General features: G+C 45.2%; 1 protein-coding gene across 1 annotated transcript; it reads left to right on the top strand.

The window, feature by feature from the left end:
- The first annotated feature begins 163 nt into the window (after positions 1-163).
- On the top strand, positions 164-22077 carry mpzl3 (myelin protein zero-like 3). Its single transcript, XM_080547202.1, has 6 exons — positions 164-340; positions 10150-10316; positions 14037-14250; positions 19773-19932; positions 20826-20898; positions 21088-22077. The coding sequence occupies exons 1-6, from the start codon at positions 211-213 to the stop codon at positions 21160-21162; spliced, it is 819 nt and encodes a 272-aa protein (XP_080403328.1). The 5' UTR covers positions 164-210; the 3' UTR covers positions 21163-22077.
- Positions 22078-23534: the final 1457 nt, after the last annotated feature.

Raw genomic sequence — 23534 nt, 5'->3', positions numbered from 1 at the left:
ACAAGTTATGAAGTCCAAATGGCACCGTATTAAAAAAAATGACCCATCTACTGTTCAATGAAAGAATGAAAAAAAAACGGGGTGTGTATGTGTAATGACATGGCGTCGTCGAGAAGCACTTCCTGAAACACCTGTTTGTCAGCCCAGGTACAGAGGGCAGGAGGCAGGCACACACACTGGGAAACATGGACGGCGAGTACCCGAAACGGAATGTCTGACTCCAACTGTTTAATATCCTCACAATTTCAACCTTTTCACTCGACTAAAATGGGTTTAAAACAGCCCGGGAGTATTAGACGTGTGAACCCGGCCGTGTTGCTGTGTTTGATGGTTTGTTATGGTGAGTAACCGAGACATTGTTGTTTGTTTGGTTTCGACCACGTCAGATGTTTATAAACACCTTTCTCTTCCGACAAACAATGTTATTCTATGTTATTCAACAAACCCCAAACATTCTGATCGTCGCTGATGTCATTGTTGTATAATATATAACTTGTGTTAATAACATGCCTACGTTTGAAATGTATCACTAAATGTATCCTAATGTGACGTTCCACCCTTCACCTTCACCTCCCCAGTTCGTGACGTTCGAATTATAAGGTTCTATCTCCATTTTTTTTTTTTTTTTACATAGTCTGATCCATTAGGTGTTTATTAATGCCTGTGTGGTGTTATTTTAAAAATGTTGACATTTTTGAGTTAGTAATTAATAAAATACAAAGGTTCCATCTCATAAAACATAATGGAATGTAAAAACTTTGACGCTCAATATCTCTGAACTGCCCTAAATGGAGATGGAACCTTATCATTCTAAACGGAGATAGAACCTTATCATTCTAAACGGAGATAGAACCTTATCATTCTAAACGGAGATAGAACCTTATTATTCTAACGTCACGAGTTATCGAAGCAAAACTAATTCCACGCCACTATTGTTCATTCCTCTGTATCAGTCTGTCTGTAGGCCTAATGACAGTATATACAATACATGTATATATAATTACAGTATATACACACAGGCAACTGTTGGTTGGGACTCACACATGATCACATTCACCAGGCAGGCAACCAGAGAACGCCTGAGGCCCTGCTTATACAGGAGGCTCCCTGGCAGAGGAATGTGTTCTGTTAATGTCATGTAATATTCATGAGAAATATGCCACTGAATCCCATGGACTGTTTTTTCCCGTTTTTCCTCTTCAAATTCACTCACAAGTTGTGTTCTCGTGTTACAGTGCCAGGGAGTAATTAGAATATATAGCTGAGAACATAGATATTTAATAAAGTAAACGATAGAGAATATACAAGCACTGACTGACACTCCTGTTTTTGTAGTCTACCCTCCTACTCCCATTTTTGATATTGGCATCATTTCTGAATATCCAGATTTTTACTGGTTTGACAGAGAGAGAAAGAGAGAGAGCCATTGCCTGTAGACTGCTGCGATATGCCAATGGCTTCAGTGGGGCTGCCAACTTTCCCATCAACTATTAAAACACGTCAACATCTATCAAGCATACGCTCCAAAGATCTTTCAGCTCGGGAGACTTTTCTACTTGATTGCTAACCTTTTAGTGATGGGATTAGTTTGTTCATGTTCTCCTTTCCAAACGACGCAGCCATCCCATTGGATAACACCGCTGTTATCTTAACCCCTTTGTCCTTTGATTAAGATTATGTTGTTGTGTCAAGATCACAACAAGTATCTCTGCTTCGTTATCTAAAGCTGAAGGCATCTCCAGATTGGTTTATCCGGCTGTGGCGCAGGAGGTAGAGCCGCCGTCTAATGATCGCAAGGTTGGCAGATCGGCGGTTCGAGCCCCAGCTGGCCACATGTAGAAGTGTCCTTGGGCAAGACACTGAACCCCAAATTGCTCCCAGTGAGCGGGCCGGCGCCTTGCATGGTAGCTTGCCGCCATTGGTGTGTGAATGTGTGTGTGAATGGGTGAATGAGAGGCCGTTGTAAAGCGCTTTGGATAAAGGTGCTATATAAGTGCATCGATTTACCATTCCATTTATCCAACGTTGGTTGTTAGTTAGTTGCCTACGACAGTATGTTTATCTAAGCCAATGCAGTACATACACATATTCCCACATCAATGTACGGATACAAAGAGTACAATTCTTGGGTTTAGACATTTCTTTTAGTTATTAGACATAGCAGAAATACAACATGAATAATAGGATAAGCAGGATATAGCCGAAACAACAAAATCAATAAAAGAATAATCAGAATATAAACAACAGTCAACGATATCTGTATAGCTCAGAGCGTCAATAATAGAATAGTTCATAATAGCAGAATGCAATTCAGCATATCAACATTGTTAATGTCAACAACATAACGGAAAGTAATAACATAAAGAACATAACATATTCAAGTAATATCAGGTTGTGCAAAAAATGCTATGCAGGTTGAGATGTGACACAGTGTGGAACATGGTGCAAAAGTGGAGCAGTCTAGAGTTCAGGTAGGAAGTGACCAAGTAGTCAGGCAGTATACAGAATATGTATTGTTAATGCAGTGGGGGAGCAGTGGGGGGTTGCCTTGTGCCAGTGTCTTTCTCTAAGAGCCTGATTGCTTGTGGGAAATAGCTGTTCCACATCCTCTGGGTTTTTGCCCTGAGGCTACAGTACCGTTTCCCCGACGGCAGCAGTTCGAACAATTTCTGATTTGGGTGACTGGGGTCCTTGATAATTCTTCGGCCCTCGCTGACACACCGATCACTGTAGATGCCCTGGACCTAGCGGTTTCCTTACAGAGAGAAGCAGTTTTAAGAAGCTCTCTGCTTTGAATGTGTGTCCTTCACTTGTCTCCGTAGAAACTGTCTGTGTGTGTGTGTGTGTGTGTGTGTGTGTGTGTGTGTGCGTGTGCATGCGTGTAAAAACAGAATCATTCGGTTTTTGCTTTCTGTTGAAGCCTGCATTGATGCGTCATACCCTACGACGGTGGATGTGCAACAGGGGAGGTTGCTGGATGTAGAATAGTAATGAGGAATGGTGTCAATTCAAACTCATATGCCTTGTTGATTCCATTCCATGCATTTACAATGAGCCCATCCTCTCATTGTCCTACCTCCACCGGCCTCCCCTGATGTGCACTACAGTATGCTGTGCGGGGCTTCAGGTCACCTGGGAAATAGGCTACAGTGTAATGTATACAAACATGTTATGTTAATTATCTGATATATATATGTACTAAACATGTTATTTTAATTATCTGATTATATAATATATTATATTATAATAATCAGCTAATTAACATAACATGTTTGTTATACATTACACTGTTGCCTATTTCCCATGTGAACTGAAGCCTGCATATATATTAGGCCTATAGCTGAAGGAAATTTTCAATCCTTTTCAAACTTTTCAGTCCTTTTCAAACTTAGACAGTCCTCTATGTAGCTGGACAGTCCTCTATGTAGGTGGACACAGTCCTCTATGTAGATGGACAGTTGTCTATGTAGATGGACAGTTGTCTATGTAGTTGGACAGTTGTCTATGTAGTTGGACAGTTGTCTATGTAGTTGGACAGTCCTCTATGTAGATGGACAGTTGTCTATGTAGATGGACAGTTGTCTATGTAGATGGACAGTTGTCTATGTAGATGGACAGTTGTCTATGTAGATGGACAGTTGTCTATGTAGATGGACAGTTGTCTATATAGATGGACAGTTGTCTTTGTAGATGGACAGTTGTCTATGTAGTTGGACAGTTGTCTATGTAGTTGGACAGTTGTCTATATAGTTGGACAGTTGTCTATGTAGATGGACAGTTGTCTATGTAGATGGACAGTTGTCTATGTAGATGGACAGTTGTCTATGTAGATGGACAGTTGTCTATGTAGATGGACAGTTGTCTATGTAGTTGGACAGTTGTCTATGTAGTTGGACAGTTGTCTATGTAGTTGGACAGTTGTCTATGTAGATGGACAGTTGTCTATGTAGATGGACAGTTGTCTATGTAGATGGACAGTTGTCTATGTAGATGGACAGTTGTCTATGTAGATGGACAGTTGTCTATGTAGTTGGACAGTTGTCTATGTAGATGGACAGTTGTCTATGTAGATGGACAGTTGTCTATGTAGATGGACAGTTGTCTATGTAGTTGGACAGTTGTCTATGTAGTTGGACAGTTGTCTATGTAGATGGACAGTTGTCTATGTAGTTGGACAGTTGTCTATGTAGTTGGACAGTTGTCTATGTAGATGGACAGTTGTCTATGTAGATGGACAGTTGTCTATGTAGATGGACAGTTGTCTATGTAGATGGACAGTTGTCTATGTAGATGGACAGTTGTCTATGTAGATGGACAGTTGTCTATGTAGTTGGACAGTTGTCTATGTAGATGGACAGTTGTCTATGTAGTTGGACAGTTGTCTATGTAGATGGACAGTCCTCTATGTAGATGGACAGTTGTCTATGTAGTTGGACAGTTCTCGAGGTAGTTGGCTGATAGTTTGAGGATCAGTAGACATGCAACCGTTGATTAGGGTTATCAAATAGGGTTAGTTAGAGTTATCTGCCAAAGCAGGATAATAATTGTTATTTATTACATTTTCTAAAACGCTTTCCAGTATGTGAGAATGATCTCAAAGTGCATAAAGGGGGGAAAAAAGATAACCCTAATCTAGTAGCAATTAAAGTATAGCAGGACTTGTGAAGTTCCCTTCACTTCACAAGTCCTGTCCATAAAAAGCTATGTTTATATAGTAGGGTCTCTCCATTTTGTATACAAATAACATGCAAATAGTGTGAAAAGGCAGGCAAGTGAGGCTGTGAACATGAGCATAGCTTTACAGTTTACTATATTGTACAGGGCTCGACATTAAGGCTTGTCCGGGACAAGTACATTTTATGTTCGCACAAGTGGACTTCCTCCTGCACTTGTCTGACGGACAAGTCAAAACAAAGAGAAACATTTAATTAAATGTATTAATAACAAGCTGTGCCACTCCTCATTATTGCTGCCTATGAGGTGGCGTAGCTTGTATCAGAAATTCTAATGCTATTGCGTGCTCGTGACCGTTATTAACTCCACTGCCTGCGAAAGTGCCAACCTTCTTGACCGCGAAGTTGGCTTATGGACATTTTAAGTCCGTAGTGAAAGAAACCCACACGTTCCTCAAGCCAGCAAGCATGGTGTTCCTTCAAGCATCTAAAACTGGCCAGGTGCCAGGGAAAGCAGGGTGTTTCGGATGACAGTTTTGCCAGTATGCTGCCTTGTCAATGTATGCTGCCTTGTCAATGTATGCTGCCTTGTCAATGTCTGCTGCCTTGTCAATGTCTGCTGCCATGTCAATGTAGCTGCCATGTCAATGTAGCTGCCATGTCAATGTAGCTGCCATGTCAATGTAGCTGCCATGTCAATGTTGCTGCCATGTCAATGTAGCTGCCTTGTCAATGTAGCTGCCTTGTCAATGTAGCTGCCTTGTCAATGTATGCTGCCTTGTCAATGTCTGCTGCCATGTCAATGTCTGCTGCCTTGTCAATGTATGCTGCCTTGTCAATGTATCTGCCTTGTCAATGTATCTGCCTTGTCAATGTATGCTGCCTTGTCAATGTATGCTGCCATGTCAATGTATGCTGCCTTGTCAATGTATGCTGCCTTGTCAATGTCTGCTGCCTTGTTAATGTCTGCTGCCTTGTCAATGTATGCTGCCATGTCAATGTCTGCTGCCTTGTCAATGTCTGCTGCCATGTCAATGTATGCTGCCATGTCAATGTCTGCTGCCATGTCAATGTATGCTGCCATGTCAATGTCTGCTGCCATGTCAATGTATGCTGCCTTGTCAATGTATGCTGCCTTGTCAATGTCTGCTGCCTTGTTAATGTCTGCTGCCTTGTTAATGTCTGCTGCCTTGTCAATGTCTGCTGCCATGTCAATGTAGCTGCCTTGTCAATGTATGCTGCCTTGTCAATGTCTGCTGCCTTGTTAATGTCTGCTGCCTTGTTAATGTCTGCTGCCTTGTCAATGTCTGCTGCCTTGTCAATGTATGCTGCCTGGTCAATGTATGCTGCCATGTCAATGTCTGCTGCCATGTCAATGTATGCTGCCATGTCAATGTCTGCTGCCTTGTCAATGTAGCTGCCTTGTCAATGTATGCTGCCATGTCAGTGTATGCTGCCTTGTCAATGTATGCTGCCATGTCAATGTCTACTGCCTTGTTAATGTAGCTGCCATGTCAATGTATGCTGCCATGTCAATGTACCTGCCTTGCCAATGTCTGCTGCCTTGCCAATGTCTGCTGCCATGTCAATGTAGCTGCCATGTCAATGTAGCTGCCTTGCCAATGTCTGCTGCCTTGCCAATGTCTGCTGCCATGTCAATGTAGCTGCCTTGTCAATGTAGCTGCCTTGTCAATGTAGCTTGCCTCATATTTGGACAAGTAACTTGAGCTCTCGGACAAGTAAAAGATAAGTTTACCGTACTTGTCTAAAGGACAACTACCTGAAAAAGCTTAATGTTGAGCCCTGTTGTATGTACAGTGCCCACCATAAGTATTGGAACGAGGAAGCATTTAGTCTTCTTTAAGCTCTATACTTGAACAGGTTGGATTTGGAAGAAAACAATTACTAGGAGAGTAAAGTAGAGATTCTCAGCTATGATTCAATGTTTTCCTTTTTATACCTAGTGCCCCTATTTAAGGGCATCAAAAGTATTGGAAAATTGGCTTGACGGGTGTTTCTGGTTAGTCAGGTGTGTTCCTTCACATCATTTGCATTGGAATAAGAGAAGTGTCAATGTCTAGTATTGATTCTAGTCTTTGCATTTGCCTTTGTCTGCTTTTGGTGTCTATCAACATGAGGACCAAAGAGACAACAATGAAAGTGAGGGAAGACATTATGAGGCAGATCAGAAACGGAGCCAAAAATGTAGAGTTACCGAAATCAACAATTGATATGATAACATCATTAAAAAAGAAAGCAAGCACTGGTGAGCTCAGCAATTGCAAACACTGGTAAGCCAAGGAAGACTTCTACAGTGGATGACTGAAGAATGCTCACTTATAACTTAATCAGCCATGGGTGGGGTCATTTTACCCCGTGAGTAAAAAAAGAAAGTGTTATATCTTTGCACTTGATAACATTTCAGGACCCTCCTTTCATGACTTTTCCTATATATGTGCGTTCTATCACCCAGTATCCTTACATTTTCAAAATCACATCAGGATAAGCTAGTATAAAGCTATTTTTCAGTTTTTCTGTGTAGGAGTCGGGATAATTTAAAAGGCAGTCAACTAGTGGTCGTTGTGTGTAAATAGCAGCTTTCCATTGTAAAGACTACGGTCATTTGACCCCTGAGGCGGCTCTTATAGTAGGAAAAAAGGCACAGCTGTTCTAAAACGACTGTCCCACAGATCAGGAACACCCCAAGAGGTATGCATGAGACTACCATCTGCAGAATGATGTCATCAGCCAACCTACAGCTGCTTAACAGCAAGGTGCAAACCACTAGTTATGAAAAGGATCAGGTCAGGTTACAGCTTTCTAAACAAAGTGACTAAAATGCCTTACTAGTCAAAACACATCTTTTCTCCCTGGCCTTTGACCTGAGGTGAGCCTGCCTTCCCGACACTGCACTCTTTGCACCTTTTTGTACTGCACCTTGCTTTTAGTGTATTTTTCTATTTTATCTGTTTTCTTTAATCTGTATTTTATCTCTTTTATCTTGTTTTTCTCTTTATATTTTATCTGTTAAGCACTTTGGGCGGCTCTTGTCGTTGTAAATGTTGTGCTATATAAATACACGTTACTTACTTACTTACTTACTTACTGGGAAATTGTATTGTGGACAGACAAGACAAATATTGTAATGTACCAGAGTGATTGCAATATTTACAGCACAGGACAGCACAGTACCGTTACAGCACAGCACTACCTCACACGGGGCGGCTGTGGCGCAGGAGGTAGAGCCGCCGTCTAATGATCCCAAGGTCGGGAGATCGGAGGTTCGAGCCCTGGCTGGCCACATGTCGAAGTGTCCTTGGGCAAGACACTGAACCCCAAATTGCTCCCAGTGAGCGGGCCGGCACTTTGCATGGTAGCTTGCCGCCATTGGTGTGTGAATGTGTGTGTGAATGGGTGAATGAGGGGCCGTTGTAAAGCGCTTTGGATAAAGGGTCTATATAAGTGCAGTCCATTTATTTACCATTTATGTGTGAAACATGGTGGAGAAGGTGCAGCAGAATGTGTTGTGAAAAGCAGAGGAACATCGTGTCTCGAGTACAAGGGAATGCCTCCAGATTCATTGGATGGAGCTAGGAGAGGACTCCAGACATGCTGCCAAACTAGGACGTTTTTCAGGGCCAAAAAGTGGAAGGTTCTTGACTGGCGAAGTCAATCTTCAGATTGAAATCCAATTAAACATGCATCTGATTTCCCAATGATAAGATTTCTAGGCAGGAGACCAAAACAAAACAGGAACTGGATGTGGCTGCAGCACAGCACAGGCCTGGCAGAGCATCAGAGCATACACAGCATCTGGTGGGGTCAGTGGGTCACGCACTTCAGGCAGTTACTGCTTACAAAGGATAGTTGACCAAATACTAAACACAAGTACTTTATTTTGACATATGATTTAGCGGGAGGGGGGGGGGGGTGTATGTTTAAAAAAAAGTTGTAGTTTCTAAATGGTGAACCCAATCTGAATAAAAGTGGAGAATCTCTACTTTGACCACATAGAAATTGTTTGATTTCCGATCCAAACTGTTGGCGCAGTTAATAGCTAAAAGAAGACTAAATGATTCCTCTTTCCAACACTAATGGATCACTACAGCTCTTGGGAATGGGCAGTTCTGTGTGAAAAGACCCAAGAGGATCAACGTGGGAAAGGCATCAGGCAATTCCATGGTAGCAGAATGACTATGGGACGTTTCACATCCGAGTGTATACCAAATAATAATAATAATAATAATAATAATAATAATAATATATTAGACTTGTATAGCGCTTTTCTAGACACTCAAAGACGCTGAAAACTGAAAAGATTGAGTAGTAACATAAAAAGAAACAAAAAAATAAATAAAAGAAAGTATAGGGGTCTAATTAATTTTTAGATTACTGAATCTAAATCTAAGTGTCTTTGTAGGACAATATACTCTGTATACTGCAATTACACCTATAGATTTCGGGCAGAGAAGCGGCGAACAAGCAACGCCAGCGTCCTCTCTCGACCGGCATTTTATGAAAAGTCCACTCTATGCCCAAGGACTACTTTTAACCTTGACTTATAAAACACAAAAACCCATTTACTTTGAGAAATGTGCAGTTTAAAGGTTTGGTAACAGAATCACCTTACATCTCCCTGTTTTCTTTTTATGTCACCACTTTTCCCTCAGAACTCTTAAATGTATCTGCTCAAATATGTCTGCAAAAAAGATTGGGTATTCTTTTGAGTTTGAAAAGAAGTCTTGCACAGTCAATGTTTTTTGGGTTGTTTTTTTCAGGCAGAATTGTTAGAAGTAGGCCTAGTCATCGTACGTACAGTTTGTATGGCTGGTTTAAACTTTCCTATCAAAGCATTTTGTTTGGCATTCGCTTGGAAATGAAACCTTGCCTCCTCAGAATCATAGAAGAAGGCCTTAACCTGATATTATACCTCTAACATCACACGGTTGGTATTTGGACTCTTTGGTTGGTTTGAAAGCTCGTGGCGGTTTTGTTTTGGATACTAGAAATTCCAAACCTCCTGAAATGACCGTGAAGAGATAATAGTGAAGCGAGTGAACTATGGCATAATGTTACTTCTCCTGTTCCTCCTCCACACACACACACACACACACACACACACACACACACACACACACACACACACACCCCTCATTTGTGCTGCCAAATGTTTCATCTATTGACTCCCATATTATCTGTCCCTCCTCCCGCCGCTCTGGTTTCCCTCATCATTCCACCTCTCTCCCTATTTCTATCCCCCTCCCTCTCTCCCCCTCTCCTCCACCCCCTTTCCCTCTCCCTCCCTGTCCTCTTGCTCTCCCCCTCTCTCTCTCTCCCTCATTCTCCCTCTTTCTATCGCCCCCATCTCTCCTCCACCACTTTCTCCCTCCCTGGCCTCTTGTTCTCACCCCCCCTCTCTCCCTCCTTCTCTATCTTTCTATTTTCTCCCTCCCCCTTCCCTCCCTCTCTCCCTCAGTGTTGGGTCCAGCCTCTGCTATACAAGTGAGGTCCCCAGCCGAGATCAACGCTTCAAAGGGTGAGACCGTCACCCTGTCCTGCACCTTCACCTCCTCCAGCAGAGCCACCAGCAAGATGTCAGTGGACTGGGCCTACAGGCCGCAGAGCGGAGGCCCTCCGCAGACAGTGAGTACTGGTACAGCACTAAACAACAGGGCCAAGCATCGCACCACAATTCGGTTGTTAAGTCGTGACGTGTTTCCAGGTCCAAAGTTGGCTGAGGCGCTGTCTTCGAAATGCCTCAGTAATAATAATAATTCATTATATTTATATAGCGCTTTTCCGAGGCTCAAAGACACTGACAAATATGGGAAAACGGGAAATTGCCCCCGGAAATTGCTAAACGTCACGTTTGACGTCAGACTTAACAACCGAATAGAACAGGACATCACCCACCCACTCAATCTGTACCTCGCCCCACTGCCATCCGGGCGTAGGTACAGAACGCTAAGGTGCAAAAGGGCTCGCTATCCCCGCAGCCATTGTTGCCTTAAATAATAGACCGCGCTGAGTGTGTGTACTTGTGTATCTGTCATGTGTAGTACTGCCTGTTGTTGTCTGTGTTATACGGTGTTGTATGTATATATGTATACTGTACAGTGGTGTGAAAATGAATTTCCCCCTGGCGACAATAAATCTAATCTAATCTGGTACACGGCCCTATTCCAGGTGAGGCTGGTGGTAGAGGTGGAAATCGGAGGACGGTGCTCATTGAAATAGCATGGAACAGAATGAGGAATGGTGTTTACCATACCGTTCTTGTTTGATACCTCCTTTTGGTTCCTCCTTATTCCGTTCCATGACATGTCCTCTGGTTTCTACCTCCAACCCCCCCCTCTTCTCCACCACCCTCTCCCTCTCCCTCCCTGGCCTCCCTCTCCCTCCCTCTCCCTCCCTGGCCTCCCTCTCCCTCCCTGGCCTCTCTCCCTCTCCCTCCCTGGCCTCTCCCTCTCCCTCCCTGGCCTCCCTCTCCCTCCCTGGCCTCCCTCTCCCTCCCTCTCCCTCCCTGGCCTCCCTCCCTCTCCCTCCCTGGCCTCTCTCCCTCTCCCTCCCTGGCCTCTCCCTCTCCCTCCCTGGCCTCTCCCTCTCCCTCCCTGGCCTCTCCCTCTCCCTCCCTGGCCTCTCCCTCTCCCTCCCTGGCCTCTCCCTCTCCCTCCCTGGCCTCTCCCTCTCCCTCCCTGGCCTCTCCCTCTCCCTCCCTGGCCTCTTGCTCTCCCTCTTTCCATCCCCTCCCTCCCTCTCACCTTCCCGTGGGCGGCTGTGGCGCAGGAGGTAGTGCCGGCGTCGGCAGATCGGCAGTTTGAACCCTGGCTGGCCACATGTCGAGGTGTCCTTGGGCAAGACACCGAACCCCAAATTGCTCCCAATGAGCCATGAGTGTGTGAATGTGTGTGTGAACGGGTGAATGAGAGACCATTGTAAAGCGCTATGGAATAAGGCGCTATATAAGTCAGTCCATTGACCATTTACTGATCTGCGACGCACACTTAAGTAACCTCAAAATGTCCACAAGTACTTCAAATGCTTTAGCTGTACCCGATCTAGTTTGCCTGGTACGATGGAAAGCAAACAGAATTAGTCCCCCAAAAAAGTCCCAAACTCAAAGCTTGACCAAGCTCCCATAGTTCCATAAACGTACCCTGGCCTGGGCATCAAGCCTTTACGTTCATGTGAGAAACCCCCACCACCCCCACCCCTTTAATTTCCACACTGGCCCTAATAGGTTTTACCCACCGAGCTTTAGTTTGACCACTACATCCCCTACCGGAGCCCCCCCTCACACCCCCCCCCCTGGGGAAATGACCTGAAGAAACCCCAGGCGATTAGGGTCTGGAAGCCCCCCCCCCCTCCCCCGGGTGGTGAAGTGGTAAACATGTACGTCGTTGAGTCGTAAGTTCACTTAGGGTCTCCCTCCCACCACCCACAACAATGACTCCAAGCCCCGACCGGCTGGGCGGTACTTGAGCACAGCCAACCACGTAAGAGTTTAATCCTATTTGCTCAGCAGAGGGGCTATACGGTCCTGCGGTGTGCATTAACGTCACGTCCTATAGGAGCACTTCCCAGTTAAGTGACTCTAATGTCTTGCGGCTCCTCGCCTCCCGGGCTAATATGGAGTTGAGGAGGTTGTTGTTGGATTAGCCATTAGGATGTTGTGGCAGGGCGGGCGTGCGTGCGTGTGTGGGCGGTAGCCGTGTGTGTGTGTGTGTGTGTGTGTGTGTTAACTTGCTATTATGTCACGAACACAAGTGTTTTTTTTTTATTTATCTGAGGTGTGCGTTTGCTATAGTTTTATAGCTACAGTATAGCTCTTTGTTGACTTAAACGTGTTTGGTCTGTGAGATAAGGTCGGTCGTGAAATGTGTGTGTTTGTTTTTCTCTGCGTAGCCAGCAGAGGGATGGTGTTCTAGAGGAGGTCTCATGCCAGATTTTTCTCTCCATCCAATTTCATTAGCAGATTCAGCCATAGCCAGCCTAGATTTTATTTATTTTATTGCCATAATCGTATATCAACGGAGACCGAATGAATAAGTGTTTTGAAAACTCAATCAAAAAAATATAATTTACCAGCCCAAGGCTTGAGAACCATGAATCGGTGGGCTTGCTTCACAAGCCTGCATAATTATCAATATCTTGATGGAAATTAATTTCCTGGATTGAATAGAGGGCTTGAATATCCGGCGATTGGATCAAATATGAACCGCAGCAGATAGCGATGGCTGACCTGCAGAGAGCTGCTGATTTAAAAAAAAAAATGAAATTCTCTGAATGACATTCAGGGATCAACATCAGTCAGTCAATCACACCTGCATCAAACAGCAGGTCAACTCAATAACTGTTTTCATGCATTTGGCCCTGATGTGCCGTTAGCCCCTCAAAGCCGTTTAAATCTCCACCTCTGGTCTTTTTAGTCCCTAGTATAGTTTTAGTCCCACCCCGTAGGCTAGTATAGTTCTAGACTAGTATAGTTCTAGTCCCACCCAGTAGGCTAGTATAGTTTAACAGTTAATAGTTTAACAAGGCTAGTATAGTTTAAGCAGTTCATGGCAGGTGTATGTGTACAAAGCTACTATTTAGATTTTAATTCAATCTATTGAGTTTTGAACGGGCGCATTTGAAGCCTGCTATTGACTGTAGAAAACCAGTTGGACTTGGCACTGGCAGCGTAATACCCGCTGTGGAAAGCCGGCTATTGTTCCACTCAAACCGCTGTTCTCTTTCTTCATGTCAACGTGAGTGCTTGGTTGGACAGAGAGCCCTGCACCCATAATTGCCCCTCAATGCTTTCCACCACTAAAATGATACATTGTCCATTTTCTAGAATGGGATTCGATGGGTCTCAGTGCTACAGCTAAGAGAACTTGGGGTTACGGTAACCTGTCTTGAGGTGATAGCAGGGGATGGTGGGAGTGCGGTGGATGGGGGAGAGTGCAGCGGTTAGATTTGTAGTGCTGTGTCAGCCCCTCCTAAGAGCCTGCAGGAGAGCCCAGCTGATAGACCAGCGTCGCTATAAAACCATAAAACTGTGAAGCGCCGTTGATTGCTACAGCAGGAGGCCTGCTGCATGTGAGATGAGTGAGGGTGTGTGTGTGTGTGTGTGTGTGTGTGAGCGTGTGTCTGTGTGTGCACAGGTGCGAGTGCATTGTGTGAAAACCCCCGATCTTCCACTCCTCCTCCTCCTCCTCACCCTGTTCTCTCTCTCTTCCTTTTCCCTCTCCTAGTTCTTCTACTCCTCCTCCTTCCTCACCCTGTTCTCTCTCTCTTCTCTCCCCTCCATAGTTCTCCCACTCTCCCTCACCCTGTTCTCTCTCTCTCTCTCTCTCTCTTCTCTCCCCCTCTCCCTAGTTCTTCCACTTCTCCTCCCTGGCGTTCCCCCCTACGGACGGCCAGTTTAAGGGGCGTGTGGTGTGGGTGGGCAGCCCCGCCCGGGGCGAGGCCTCCGTCCAGCTGGTCAACGCCACCCTGGGAGACAACGGCACCTACACCTGCTCCGTCAGGAACCCCCCCGACGTGCACGGCTCCCCCACCTCCCAGACCGTCCTCACCGTCAGCCCCAAAGGTGAGGCCGCACATGCGCACGCAGACACACACGCTGTACATACGCCACATAAACACACACACGCCGTACACACACGCCATATGCGCAAGCCATATGCACACGGCATACACATGCCGTACACACACACGGCATACACACACGCCGTACACACACACGGCATACACACATGCCGTACACACACACAGCATACACACACGGCGTATACACACACGGCGTACACACGCGCCGTACACACGCGCCGTACACACGCGCCGTACATACACACGCCGTACACGCGGCGTACACACACACGCGCCGTACACACACGCGCCGTACACACACGGCATACACACATGCCGTACACACACACGGCATACACACACGCCGTATACACACACGGCGTACACACGCGCCGTACATACACACGCCGTACATTACACACACACGCGCCGTACACACACGCGCCATACACACACGCGCCATACACACACGCGCCACACACACACACACACACACTCAGACAGCGGGTTTCAGGGGTGACCCCTGTTTGACCTCAGAGTAACGACGCGGGGAGCACCGTGTTGTTAGACCTGGAAGGTTCCAGAGGGCTCCATTCATGGCCTAATAAAAGCCAGTATTAGTGTGGTGGAGGGTTTATTTCATGAGTCTGTTTTACAGTTTGTCAGCTTGCAACAAGGCTTTAAAGGCTTTAAAAACACACTGAGAATAAATCTTAGATGATATATAAAATATCCTTTATCCACCGACTCTGTCTGCCTGACCTAATCCTACATTTAGAGAGGTTCTGAATAGTGTCGACATATCGTTAGCCTCATGGCATAATTGCCTAAGTCATCCTTCACTTGTGGTCAGCCGAGCCATCTTTGCATGTAGTGTCAAAAATGCCTATGTATAAGAGATAACTCTCGTGGCATACACACACACACCGTACACACACGCAGTACACACACACGCCGTACACACACGCTCCATACATACACGTGCCTTACGCACACACCGGGGGTTGGTCCACTCCCCCCCATCCAGTACCTCTGCGAGACCCTCTTAGCTGTAGCAGAGCAACCTTTAGCCCCTGGGCCTTCCTGCCATCTGTCCTCATTTCCTTGTAGGTGTAAAGCGGTTTCTCAGTCTCCAGTATGGCTGAAACATAAAGCAACTAGAGAGAATCTACTGCTGGGGGATTCCTTGTCAGAATTTCCCCGGAGAGAACTTTGGCTCGTTGAAGACCTACTGGTCTTTAGGTTTTAACGTGTTCTCTTCAGGATGGAAATGCCTGTTGAGATGCCTGTGACATAACCCCCCCCTGGCCCAGATACTCAGCATTTTGCCTCTCGGCTTCGGAAAGCTAGTGGCATTCCAGCTGAACTTAGGTGAACTCTTCCTTAGCTGAGCTGCTGTGTCCTCAACTAACCTCAACCTCAGGACTCTAGTTCCTCTTTCTCTGTTCCTTCCCTCAGTCTTGGTTACATTTCAACATTTAATCAACATTATAATATATATATATATATATATATATATATATATATATACAGTATATATATATATATATATTAATACATAGTTCAACATTAATCAATGCTTGAATACATTGTGTTAGTCATGTTTGATCATGCCTACATAGCTGTAGTAAACTGGTTACATTATAATGGTTAGTAAACAATCAATACTTTAGTATTATCTGATTATGTGATTGGTCAGATCTGATTACTTTATTGGATAACTCTGTTGATTAGATCACTGGTTATTGATTGAGATTATACCATAACCAATAGGCTCCAGGCATGAACACTGTATGCAGGGCCGGATATAGCCACAGACATTCTAGACACAGACATTCTAGACACAGACATTCTAGGCACAGACATTCTAGGCACAGACATTCTAGACACAGACATTCTAGACACAGACATTCTAGGCACAGACATTCTAGACACAGACGTTCTAGACACAGACATTCTAGGCACAGACATTCTAGACACAGACATTCTAGACACAGACATTCTAGACACAGACGTTCTAGACACAGACATTCTAGGCACAGACATTCTAGACACAGACATTCTAGACACAGACATTCTAGGCACAGACATTCTAGGCACAGACATTCTAGGCACAGACATTCTAGACACAGACATTCTAGGCACAGACATTCTAGGCACAGACATTCTAGGCACAGACATTCTAGACACAGACATTCTAGACACAGACATTCTAGACACAGACATTCTAGACACAGACATTCTAGGCACAAACAAATAAAAAATCATCAATCAGTCATGGACATGTATGAGAAGCCCAGAGCTAGGCCTGAGGGATGCTTTGCAAAGCGCTTTGAGTTGCATTCATGTACCAAAGGCGCTATATAAATAAAGCTTTACTTACTTACTTATGCTTTCCCTAACGTGGACATTTGCCTTCGTATCTGACATTTACCCACGTCTGTTAAGGAGAAAGGTTGTTTTCTTTGTTGAAACGTGTGAAAACGTACCTGAGATCAACAGTAAGGGAAACAAACTGAACGCCTTCGCCCTGTTAGCAATTTGAGAATTGATTTATGACCTCCCTGGCATTTGATGACATCACTGAGGAGTTCACCTCACTGAAAGTCAGGAGAAAGCGTCTGTAAATGTACGTCTCCCATTTCAACATCTGAATAAGTAAAGACGTATTAAAATCCGATGTAAAATGCATCTAAATCAAATGTATAATACATGGCTATATTTTCCACTATAAATAAATGACAACACACAAATGGCGTAAGAATACCGAAATATAACTAGATAAGCTAAAAATATATACCTAACTAAATGAATGAGCATTATAATCAGTGTTAAGTCATTTCGGCAGTTAAAAGTCATTTCAAAATGTGCGTGTCGGCCCCGAAAACTCCAGTCTGCCTGGTGTAATCTATCTCTTAATCCGGCCCGGTGTCGTGGCACCGGCCCAACTCGCACGCGTTGCGTTGGACATCATCTGCATCATCTGCTGAATCATCCGCCTCCAGCTGTGACAGGTTAATCTCCATGGTAACATCGAAAAGATCAGAGAGATCAGAATCAAAGCCTAAAATCTTAACCACCCCGATCCCTCTGTGGGGGCTGCCAGAGCCCGGCTCCCCAGCGGTGGTGGTGCTGGGGAACGTCCTCTCCTCATCTGTAGGCAACTGGGAACGCAGAGTTAGCATACTCAGAATTAGCATACTCCTCTTGAAAATGGTAAACGGACTGCACTTTATATAGCGCCTTTAACCAGCTCAGTGGCCTCGCGGTTAGAGTGTCCGTCCGCCCTGAGATCGGGAGGTCGTGAGTTCGATCCCTGGTCGAGTCATACCAAAGACTATAAAAAAGGTACCTGATGCCTCCCTGCTTGGCACTCAGCATTAAGGGTTGGATTGGGGGGTGGGTAAGACCCTGCGACGTACCAGCCTCATGTCCAGGGGGGTGTACTTGTACATCAAGCCGCCTCACGCTACGGAAACAGGAGAGAGGCTCCTGCCCCCCTAAGGGCCGTTAGGCTCAAGAACCATCGGTTTCTCAAGGCTACTTACTTACTTATACAGCGCCTTATTCCAAAGCGCTTTACAACGGCCTCTCATTCACCCGTTCACACATGTTCGCACACCAATGGCGGCAAGCTACCATGCAAGGCGCCGGCCCGCGCATTGGGAGCAATTTGGGGTTCAGTGTCTTGCCTAAGGACACCTCGGCCGCAAGTGGCCAGCCAGGGATCGAACCGCTGACCTTGCGATGATTATACGCCAGCTCTACCTCCTTAGCCACAGCCCCCCCCCCCCCTTGTGAGATCTGGGCTCTGGGCCGTCTCTCCCTCGTGCCTTAGAGGGAATAGGGCTCAGGAGAAGATGAATCACAATTGCTTTCATCACATCCAGTGTACAGGTACTCAAGAGTAAAATGCTTAGGCTTAGGTTCTTCGACGTTGGCATTGCAGCAAGATATCAACAATAATAGAATGAAGTAAAATAAGTAAAGTAAGTAACAATAAGGTGATAAAGTGAAGGTAGTCGTACTACAGCGGGACCAGGCGTACCGCACTAGAATCAGCAGTGCAAAATGCTGTGCAGGGTACAATATGATGAAATGCAATATGATACAATATGCCATAGAATACCGATACCTACAGTACAGGTAGTCAAGTAGTAGTCAGGTAGTGTTCAAGTAGTCATATAATATATATTATCTTAGTATATATTATCTGCAGTGAGGGTGGTTTAGGGGGAGGCGGGGTTCACCACTGAGAATGGATCAAGGATGAGCTCTCTGTCCGATTTAAGGACTGGCATTGAATTGAATATAACTTCATTGTCCACCAAGGTGGAGAATTGTCTTGGGCTCTGCATGGCTGGTTCCGAGGCATGGGATGGAGGATGGTGTTGCTTTGTTTCCACCCAAGGACGTCTTCTTCCATTCATGCGATTCGAACCCCGTCGGAGGGGGGTCGTTCTGTCCTTTCTGTACAGGAGCCGACCTCCTCTAGACCTGTGTGCCTGGTGTGTGTGTGTGTAGTGTGGTGTGTGCGTGTGTATTGTGTGTGTGTGTGTGTGTGTGTGTGTGTATATATACGTGCCTGTGTGTGTGTGTGTGTGTGTGTGTGTGTGTATACGTGCCTGTGTGTGTGTGTGTGTGTGTGTGTGTGTGTATACGTGCCTGTGTGGTATGTGTGTGTGTGTACAGTATGTCCGTGCGTGTGTGTGTATCCGTGCCTGTGTGGTGTGTGTGTGTGTATACGTGCCTGTGTGCACCTGTGTGTCCTCACATAGTCCTCTGTGGCTCACTCAGTTGCTAGAGCGTGATGCAAAAAAAAACGCTTAGATTGTAGGTTCAATTCCCGCTGGGACCGTCTCTACTGAAAAATCTGCCCTCGCTGCAATGTCCATTGCTTTGGATAAACGTGTCAGCTCAATGGCATATTATTATTATTATTATTATTGTTATTTTGTGTATTTATTCACCTATTCACCTACCTATGTATTCTTGTCTTTTTTAATTCATTTTTTAGCTATCCTACCGTTTTGCCCCATGGATATGATTTAGTCTGTGGTTTCTCTTGTCTTATTTTGTTTTAATTATTAAGTGTATCTTTGTAGTATATTGAACCTTAGCTATTGATGGGGGTGGAACTATGTACAAGCCTTCTGAGCTTTTTTTTTTTTTTTTTTAATCATGTGCTCAATAAATAAACTAAAACCTACTGTGTGCTGTATGTAAAGCACTTTGGATTGGCCCCTGTTGTATGAAATGTGCTATACAAATAAACTCGCCTGTGGTCTGGGGTGGTCCAGTGGTCTAGCACCGCGGTCTACAGTATGCCCATGTCGGCATGGGTTCGAATCTGGCCCATGCCCTGCTGATATGCCCTCTCTCCCTTCTTCTCCTTACTTTCCTGTCTGTCTTCACTATCTCTGTCAAATAAAAAATATATCATGAGTGGGACTGGGACTCCCACTCTAAAAAAATAATAACAACAAATAAACCTGCCTTGCCCTTCCTCCTCCCCCTCCACAGTGGTGGCGGTCCGCTTCTCCGACGTGGCGGTGCTCTTCGCCCTGGTCCTCATCCCCTCGGCGCTCATCTCCCTGGTCCTGATGACCAGGATGCTGTGCACCCTGAAGGAGGGGAGGAGCCAAGCCCAGGCCCACCGCTCCCCCATAGAGGTCACGGACAGGTCAGTAGGATTTAATCCCCCCCCCCTCCCCCCTCCCCCAATCACAACCCTGGGTCTCCCCCAGAGACTAATAGAAGTACAGGTTTGAAGGACTGATTATGGCCCGGAAACAACCCCCCCCCCCCCAGGCCCTCCCCTACACATCCTAGAGGGTGGTGTAGACGTTGAAGGATTGTGTGGGTACTGTAAAAGTGAGCTTTTCCATCTGGTGGGTGTTCCTACGCCTGTAGTATCTGAAGGGGCTGGGGGATGTTTGTCCGTTGGAGGCTGGAGGTGGTAGAGGTGGTAGAGGCTGGTGGTGGTAGAAACGGGAGGACAGAGAGGGCTCCTTGTGATGAACGGTATCAAACACACCATCCTTATTCCGCTCCATTACAAGGAGCCCCGGTCTCCCTGTTTCCGCCTCTGCCACCAGCCTCCCCTGTTCTTCAGGACCCAGGTCGGAGACCCCCCCTGTCGTCCAAGTCAAACGTGACACGTTCTAGTCTTTCGGTCGTCATTTCTTGCAACCGATCGAAATGCTCGGACTTTTCTTTTGAAACACGGAACTACGTTTCGACGTTGTTGAGAATCGCGCCACAAACTCGCTGGTCAAGCCAAAAATACTGCAACAATGCAATGGATTCGGTGAGTAGCCTAATCCCCCACTGCTACCTAGTTAACTATAACACTACTTTACATTGTTAGCAGGCTCACAAAACAAGCCGTGTTAGTCGACTAGCGACGTGTCGTTGTTTTTCAACAACACGGAAATGCATTCACATTTTTTCGAAAAGAAAAGTCTGATCGTTACGTCAGATCTCGGTATGCGGAACCAAGAACGTGACATGAATACTGACGTCTAATTGGATCCAGCCCCATGTGTTCACTTGTGTGTTGTTATTTTCTGACAGAGAGGAGCATGGTGGCTTCAAGCAAGTCAGCCCCAAGGAGAAAAACATGACTTGCTGTGACCTATATATGCTGGTATGTACTCGTAGGCCGCTTCCAACCATGAATTAATTATAGGTACACGTCTGGATGATCCATTTCATACTCTACATTTTACATGTTGGCTAGCTCTGACAATATGGGCGTCCATTAAATATTGAGCTTTTTTGTACCCCTCCCCTCCCCCCCCCCCCCCCCCTCTCCCCCCTACCGACTTGTCTTTAGGATTCAGACTACGAAGATTACTACATCCACCAAGAGAAGCCCAAGGATGAGGGCATGGCCGAGTCTCAGTGCTAGGGCCACCTGCTGGTGGGGAGATGTAACAGCAGGGGATCTTCCTGGATTCATAAAGGGAGGGGGATGACTGGAATTCTACACTCACACTGTTGAAAGCACCGATGTTCCTGGATGGACTCGGGGGTTATGAACAAGGGGAGGACGAGGGTGAGAGGATCCACTCTGGCCAGAGCTCAGTATCTACACAGACACCTGGAGTCACTCCTCCCTACTTTAACTGCTTATATGCGCACGCGCACACACACACACACACACACACACACATACACACGCACACACAAACACACATACACACACGCAAGCACACACACACGCACTACACCATGTTTCCTTGTTTCTTTATTACTGGTCTGTCACTTTAGATTTTCTTGTGAACGAGTAGAGTATGAATGATGACTAAGTTATTGAATGCCTTATTAAAAACCTTAAGACATTTCTAAATGTTTATATAGAGCTATTTTCTGCCTTTTTGTATGGAAATATTTTTGGGCATTCAAATTTACAATATTGTGAAACAAACCGCTTTACAACATGGTGATGCCATTGAACCCTTTCAATCTTTCAAAACACAATATTTTCTTGCACAAAATAATTTAGTTTTGATATCAAAAACTAACATCATCAAATAACCACTCACCATTCAACATTTGACCATGAATATTTTGCTGAAAGTATTTGGACAAGTAGTGTAAAATGTGTAAACACTTAATTTAGCAGAGGATGAAACTGTGTCTTTATGGTTTTGGATGTTTTATGAGTTTACTTCAAATACTGAGCGTGCTACTGCGCTGGTTGTGTTGTATACTACATGTTGGATTCTGACTGGATGTACAGTTGTTTGTTGTTTTTTTATGTTTTAAGCGTTTATGCTTAAATGATATTGTTGGAATTATGCCCAAATAAAATATATAGATTTTCTCTGGTCATTAGTTGAATGAGTCAGTTTGTCCATTTTAGGTTGAACTACAGTTCATCAATTGTATTCGGTTGTTAAGTCTGACGTTTAGCAATTTCCGGGTCCAAATAAAGTCATCCCTGCACCAGAGTACCAGTGTACTAAAGCGGTAGAATGACAGTTCAATCGTTTTTTAGACTCGGATCTTTTCATACAACAAGCGACACAGCACATTCCTGTTTTTCCCATATTGTCAGCGTCTTCGAGCCTCGGAAAAGCGCTATACAAATATAATGAATTATTATTATTACTGTGGCATTTCGAAGAGAGCACCTCAGCCAACGTTGGACCCGGAAACACGTCACGACTTAACAACCGAATTGAAACCTCTCGACATGAGAACTCTGAACATTCTCAGGACGTAATCCTGACTCCAGATCCCTGCGTGTCATTCTGACTACCTTCCATTGTTGCGGCGGCTGTGGCGCAGGAGGTAGAGCCGCCGTCTAATGATCGCAAGGTTGGCAGATTGGCGGTTCGAGCCCCAGCTGGCCACATGTCGGAAGTGTCCTTGGGCAAGACACTGAACCCCAAATTGCTCCCAGTGAGCGGGCCGGTGCCTTGCATGGTAGCTTGCAAGGCAAAGTGAATGTGTGTGTGTGAATGGGTGAATGAGAGGTTGTTGTAAAGCGCTTTGGATAAAGGCGCAATATCAGTGCATCCATTTACCATTAATGTCAAGTCATTGGCCAATAATGCGCAATGATCTGGAGTTCCGATTCCCCCCTGCTGTGATTTGAGATCTTCAGTCAGTGATGACCCCATAGCCCTCACACCTCACACAGCAGGGGAGGCTGGCGGAGGTAGAAATCGGAGGATGGGGCTCATTTGAATGCATGGAATGGAATAAAAACACGTTGGTTTGATACCATTCCTCATTCCATTCCATACATGCCAATGAGCTGTCCTGATTTGTACCTCTACCAACCTCCCCTATCTCTCCCTCTCTCTCACACACACACTCACACACAGCTATTCTGTTCAACAGTCGTGATGTATTTCATTGAAACAAGCTATCAGCCTTGGAACATCCCCCCCCCAATCCACTTGAAGCATCTCTAATTTCTTCCTACAAAACTCTACTCGTAGTCGTTGACCCTGTCTTCCTTCACCTCTCCATTATTTACCACATAGTGATAGAATAATTATTTCAACCTCGTTTGAACTACCATAGCAACAGTCGTATTAGATTCAGCCATTAATATGAAACAGAGCGACTGCTGGTTTATGATATTGAGCGTAACCAAATTACTGTCCAAATAATAGATCGGGCTGGCAGGCCCTGGTGGTGGATGGGCTACATCCCAACAGTTACGGTAATGATTTCCCTGTGAGGAGGAGGAGGAGGATGTGTGGAATAATCCTAGTAGAACACAAGGAGAAGAAGCGTAGAATTAGAATTAGAATGAATCACATG

Source organism: Nansenia antarctica (genome assembly GCF_963989245.1).
Source record: "Nansenia antarctica genome assembly, chromosome: 17".
NCBI classification, from domain to species: domain Eukaryota; kingdom Metazoa; phylum Chordata; class Actinopteri; order Argentiniformes; family Microstomatidae; genus Nansenia; species Nansenia antarctica.
This window is presented reverse-complemented; position numbering and strand designations above follow the sequence as displayed.

Coding starts and splice junctions, on each gene's coding strand:
- mpzl3 (XM_080547202.1), top strand. CDS start 211: ATGTCTGACTCCAACTGTTTAATATCCTCACAATTTCAACCTTTTCAC. Junction 341..10,149: donor GTGTTTGATGGTTTGTTATG/GTGAGTAACCGA, acceptor TCTCTCCCTCAG/TGTTGGGTCCAGCCTCTGCT. Junction 19,933..20,825: donor CCCATAGAGGTCACGGACAG/GTCAGTAGGATT, acceptor ATTTTCTGACAG/AGAGGAGCATGGTGGCTTCA.